The sequence below is a fragment of the Frankliniella occidentalis genome, unplaced genomic scaffold, assembly GCF_000697945.3.
Source record: "Frankliniella occidentalis isolate FOCC.00 unplaced genomic scaffold, Focc_3.1 Scaffold366, whole genome shotgun sequence".
Classification (NCBI taxonomy): Eukaryota; Metazoa; Arthropoda; class Insecta; order Thysanoptera; family Thripidae; genus Frankliniella; species Frankliniella occidentalis.
In genome coordinates this window covers 177,701-183,059 of record NW_026267489.1, presented here as the reverse complement: position 1 = coordinate 183,059, position 5,359 = coordinate 177,701, and the positions used below count along the sequence as shown (strand labels likewise).

At 36.4% G+C, this 5,359-nt stretch overlaps 2 protein-coding genes and 1 long non-coding RNA gene across 3 annotated transcripts; 2 read left to right on the top strand and 1 right to left on the bottom strand.

Moving 5' to 3' along the window:
- Positions 1–204: 204 nt before the first annotated feature.
- On the bottom strand, positions 205–1,182 carry LOC113215150 (ATP-dependent DNA helicase PIF1-like). Its single transcript, XM_026434741.1, has one exon. It carries the CDS (start codon positions 1,180–1,182, stop codon positions 205–207), a length of 978 nt encoding a protein of 325 aa, XP_026290526.1.
- Positions 1,183–2,122: 940 nt separating this feature from the next.
- On the top strand, positions 2,123–3,792 carry LOC127751161 (uncharacterized). The gene is made up of 6 exons (XM_052274272.1): positions 2,123–2,666; positions 2,782–2,934; positions 3,050–3,181; positions 3,258–3,428; positions 3,534–3,728; positions 3,785–3,792. Exons 1-6 carry the CDS (start codon positions 2,123–2,125, stop codon positions 3,790–3,792), a joined length of 1,203 nt encoding a protein of 400 aa, XP_052130232.1.
- Positions 3,793–4,032: 240 nt separating this feature from the next.
- LOC127751165 (uncharacterized) lies at positions 4,033–5,353 on the top strand. Its single transcript, XR_008012007.1, has 3 exons — positions 4,033–4,368; positions 4,445–4,537; positions 4,619–5,353. It is a non-coding gene; the product is annotated as an uncharacterized LOC127751165 (long non-coding RNA).
- The last annotated feature ends 6 nt before the right edge of the window (positions 5,354–5,359 follow it).

Here is a 5,359-nt window from a genome sequence, read left to right as displayed (position 1 = left end):
AACTGAATTTGACCTTTCTAATGATATTGCACCTAGTAAACATAAATCTTTGAAATCAGACACTCTGGATAAAGCAACAAACAGTAAACCTAATGCAAATTCAGAATTTCCAGCATCAAGAATTACGGAAAGTAAACTTAGACCCTGAGACTTATGTATAGTGCATGCCCAACATAAACTTATTGGCAATTGAGTCCTGGAACATCATATACCATTTTTATACCACGTAGACTGAATAGGAACCAATGGTACATATTTTATATGAAGATCTTCAAGATTCACAGATTCAAATTCAATCAATATGCAGATTGGTAAAGTAGGTGGTCTTTGACCATGATCATACAGTATATGCCTTATGATACCTATAGCACCGTTGACAAGACCTGTAGATATATTGATGTTCTTTCTTAACATAATTTTTGCACCTTTAGATATAACTAAGTCATTGTGCAGACCATCAGCCAAGTCATCACTTGATAAAAAGGCAGTGTTGCTGTTATTGATTGCCTTCAAACATGCCAATGGTTTCCTTAGCTCCAGCAACTTAATTTTGTTAATCTTATTACAAGATTCATTGATAGATGTAATATACAATGAATTCTTAAATTGGTTGCTTTCTGTTGCTCCAATTACATTTACACATCTTTTACTCAATGCTTTGACATCATTCATCGTACACTGACCTTTACTGACACGAGTCAAAAAGTTTATGTATTCAGCATTCGCAAAACGATGACAGATATTTAACACAAAAACTTTTGTAATTTCTCCCATTATCATTTTTCCCCTTTCTAGAAGTGAATTACATTGGGTCAATTTATCAATATGGGCATACAATGGTTGATCCATACAAGGCAATAACTGATTACAATTTCCAACGAAAAACACATTCAAACCACCAAATAACGCATCACAATCCTTACATCTTCTTTCTAAACACGCTAACATTCTAAGGCCAACCATTGAATACTCATCAACAAACAAAAACTGTAAACCAATGTGCTTTTGTCTAAATGCCAACAAATCTAAGCCATTCAACTTTTCAACATTAAAACCATATTTTCCCAAGCCCATAAATGAATGTAAAGTGCTACCATTAATTATTCTAGCAGCGTCTCCAGTTGGTGCAACAACCTTTATGGAATTATGACCAAGAAGCTTCTTAATATGTTGCACACTCATCTTAACCCTGTATTACCCCGTGTAACCATTTGGTTACAACTGGAATTATTGCTTATATCTGCATTGTTAATGCATCGGTTGGACTCGGATGACTTCCAATCTGATGTTTTAAACTATCCCGCGTCACTAAATCGATATATCGACGTATCGCGCTCGATCCTGGAAGAAGAAAAAGGAAAGAAGAAGACTACAAAATACACCACAACATGGCGTGAATGTTTCGCGCGCTTTACTTGCACTATCCGTCCTATTTTTACAGATTTTTCGTTGTCAGAGGTTAGTATTGTAGTCGTTAGTGGCAAACTAACTTCTAGGATCACTCGCCAATCGTTTTTGTGGAACCTGTCAGCATGAAAACTGTGTTGTATCCATATGGTCACTTTGGCCTACACCGGTTTGCTAGTTTCCACCTTTACCCAATATTATCAAAACGGCAATTTCTGGCGCAAGTATCTACTTTACTAGTCCTAATCAATGATTTCAGAAATTGCAATCCACTTGAAACGTGTTTTGGGTGTTTGTTTAGGTAAAAATGATAACAACAAGTATAGGTTATGGGTCTGTTCTCAGTTGCAGTTTGGCTATCAAATAATAAGAAAATTTATAAAGACAACTCCGAATCATGGCATTTCAACACTCTTTTGAGTATAGTGAATGTTTGTCACCTTAGTTTTGTTTTGATTATTACTCAAATTGCTTTGTTTGAAGTTTATGATGTACTGGTGTTTACCAGCACTCTCATCCAATTCTCACTTGTTTAGGCTCTTAGCCTGATCTCCTCTGTCAAACATAACGGTGCTCTGTACCGGTTTCATAGTACATTTATTTTTATTTATATAAAAATATCAAACTAAATATAATTTTCCTGAAATTAAGTGTTGGTTTCTAATTTTCTTTACTGTAATTTTACTATTTTTGTTTCAGATTTTCATATGTTACCATGGCGGGTATTGGGGCCAATTTATTTTATAGGAAGAAACTGATCCCTTGTGTGCCCTCCAATAATAAAGATTCAGACGGCTCTTCTGAGTCTGACAATGAGTGTGAGGACTTTGAACGGTCTCAAGTTCACAAGAAAAAGACTCGCAGAGCCTGTCTAGTTGAAGTACCTGAAGAAAGTGATGATAGTGAGAGCTCTCAAACTTCTACATCAAGGTGGAGCAAGAAAGGGAGAGTCAACAGTAGTATTGTCATACCCGAAAGTGAACCATCAACTTTGTCAACAGTCTCCAGCACTTGTATTTCTCCTGCCAATATATCTTCACCAAGTGGTTCAGTGAGCACTTTGCCCCCTTCTCCTTCGACTGTGAGAAGATTGAAGGAATTAAAAAACAATTCTGAAAAGTCAAGGGAGGAAACTTCCAGTAAGCCAAGTACAACTGTGCAAGATTGCTGCAAACCCAACAGTTCAGCTCGTGCTCCAACTCAACTATCTAGAACTCAGCCTGATCGTACTCAGCCTCCTCGTACTCAGACCCATCAAAGTAATATACCTACCAACACTCGAAGAAAGCTGTTTCCAGGCTGTATTTCAAAGTAATGTACCTACCAATCCTCGAAAAAATCTATTTCCACAGAACTGTGTTTCCAACCTGCCAGCGAAGACCAAAGTTACAGAGCCATCTGGCAGGGCTAAGAAAATATTTGGAGCTGCTTTTTCAAATGGGCCATTATCAGATCTAAATTCTAACAATAATAACTTAGATGTACTTTCACCTCAAAAGAAGGCCAAAGAAATATCTGGAACTGCTAGTCAATTATCAGATACAAATAAAACTAATAATTCTGAACCACTGTCAAAAAAACAAAATGTGGAGAGGAAAAGGTCATTAAATCGAATGAAATACAAGAATAAAGAAAACTGCAGTGTCTCTGAAATTCTGTGCTTGTGAGTGTTTTTGTCTTTCCTTGAAATTAATGGAACCTTATTGCTTAGAAATTATGAAGCCTGATGCCTCTTACACTCCCTCAAGCTCTCTCTTGCTTTCATCAAGTCCAGGTATGTGTCTCTCCTTATGTATATTTCCGGTAATATGAATTAGGGTTTTAAATAAGATGTTCCTGATGCTATTTAGATACTCCAAGCCAATCAGACAAGGGAGAGAGTGTACCTGCCAACAGACAGCGGTGCAAAGGGTCTACACCTTCTAATATTTTAACTTCTACTCCAATGGCATCCCCCCAATTGTCTCCAGTTACCCCTGCTTCTGGAACACTGTCATTTCTGAATCAATTAAAATCTAAAGGTGAGAAGGGAGAATGCACGTGGGGATGTAATTGTTTAGATTAGTATGGTCTAGTCTGTATTTTTGTACAGTTTGTAATTAACATCTAGAGGTATTTTTATTTAGTGTTGCTTTTGCTTTCATCTAATCGAGGTTTCTGTGCTTGTCATTTAGGTACGCCGGGCCAAGAAGACAAGGGAAGGAAGAATCACGAATCTTCTCCACAATCTCATAATGATAATCAAATGTCAACCCCGGCATTATCTCCTGTTACCCCTGCATCTGGTACACTATCATTACTGAATGATTCAACATCTAAAGGTGAGGAAATAAAGTAAACAAGTTGTTTTAAATTATAACTTATTTGTATGGTATAGTTGCTTAAATGATATACATTTTTCATGTCCTTCTTTTCAAAACATGACGTCTGCTTGTTCTGTTTTTGAAACAAAAGACTTAATTAATTCATGATGTCACACGCCATGCTCAGTTTTTCCCGTTGTAAAGTGCTCATAATCGTTGTGTGTTTTAGGTAAACCAAGTTCGGGTGTCGGGGATATAGACTTTGGATTTGAATCAGTCTCTCAGAGCAGTGAATTTGTAGGAAACAGATCCACAGAACTAAATGGTATGTTTTGTTAGTATCTTCTACCTTTTCTATGAAAGCTGTTCCTTTTTTTAAGTTTTCCTAATCTTTATAAATCAACATGAAATATTATCAATTTTATTTTTCTTTTAATTTATTTAGATCATGCTGTGCCTGTGAACGCTCTTAACTCTCACACAGAAAATGCAGAGGCTCAAACAATATCAACACGAGATTCTCAAGTTCTGCTCCCTCAGAATGACAAGTGTTCTGACGCTGCCCATGTATTTAAACCTCCATTACAACAAGCTTCTGTACTACCAAAGAGAGACAAAATCATAGAAAAAGTAAATGGAAACAAACAGCAGAGTAAAGGTAAGAAAAGTACAAAGCTTTCATTTGTATATATTATATCAGGGAGACTTACTTTGGTATAATTCTTGATTTACAGTGGCAAGAGAAAAATCTGTTTCAATATCATATGAGTCATCTTCATCAGCCTCTCAAAGTACATCAAAGATTCCTGTCAGGCAAAGCACCAGAAGTAAAAGAATGAGTAATAATAAGATCATTATTATGTTTAGGCTTAGTTACATAGAAAATAAACTTCATTGTTCCTTTGCAGAAGCACATGAGAAATTATCAGCCACTGCACCAGCATTAATAACAGGCAGTGTCATCAATGAGAAACCCACATCAAGCAAGGGCAATCCCAAACAGAAACCCCAAAAAGACAGAACAAGTAATTCTTCAACATCTACAGGTAAAAACAAAGTTTTTATATTAGTATTAAAATATGTCCACTGCTCCCCTTTCCCTAGAAACTTACATTGATTGTTTTTTATTTATTTTTCATTTGCAGCAGCACGATGTAGATCACCAGATTTTTTGCTGTCAACATCTGCACCTGCAAGACGAAATGCAAATGTTGATAATTCACCAATTTTAGCAGATGAAGAGGACGATGAGGACGAAGAGGTCTCAGAGGAGGGAGAGGGTTGGCGCATAGGTGATCTGCAAGAAATAGTATTTCCCGAAGAATCCAACCTCTCACATCCAGATGAAGTCAAAAGCCCATTAGAGTATTTTCGACACTATTTTGATGATGATCTTATAACATTGATAGTAAATGAGACCAATTTATATACTACTCAAGAGAGTGGTAAATCTATTAATGTATCAAATGATGAGATTTTGGCATTTTTTGGGATCATGATCTATATGGGAGTGTGTTCTCTACCATGTGCCTCTGATTACTGGAGTAGGGATACAATTGTTAACCAGATTTCAGAAGTGATGCCTCGTAATAGATACCAACAAATCCACTCAAAAATCCACTTCCATGATAATGAGGAAGATGGTGAAG

What these genes read in the sequence shown, in the direction of transcription:
- LOC113215150 (XM_026434741.1), bottom strand. Translation starts at nt 1,182, where the DNA reads ATGAGTGTGCAACATATTAAGAAGCTTCTTGGTCATAATTCCATAAAG.
- LOC127751161 (XM_052274272.1), top strand. Translation starts at nt 2,123, where the DNA reads ATGGCGGGTATTGGGGCCAATTTATTTTATAGGAAGAAACTGATCCCT. An exon ending in AGAAATATCTGGAACTGCTA is followed by an intron (nt 2,935 to 3,049) that starts GTCAATTATCAG and finishes AGAAAACTGCAG; the next exon opens with TGTCTCTGAAATTCTGTGCT. An exon ending in GAATCAATTAAAATCTAAAG is followed by an intron (nt 3,429 to 3,533) that starts GTGAGAAGGGAG and finishes ATTTTTATTTAG; the next exon opens with TGTTGCTTTTGCTTTCATCT.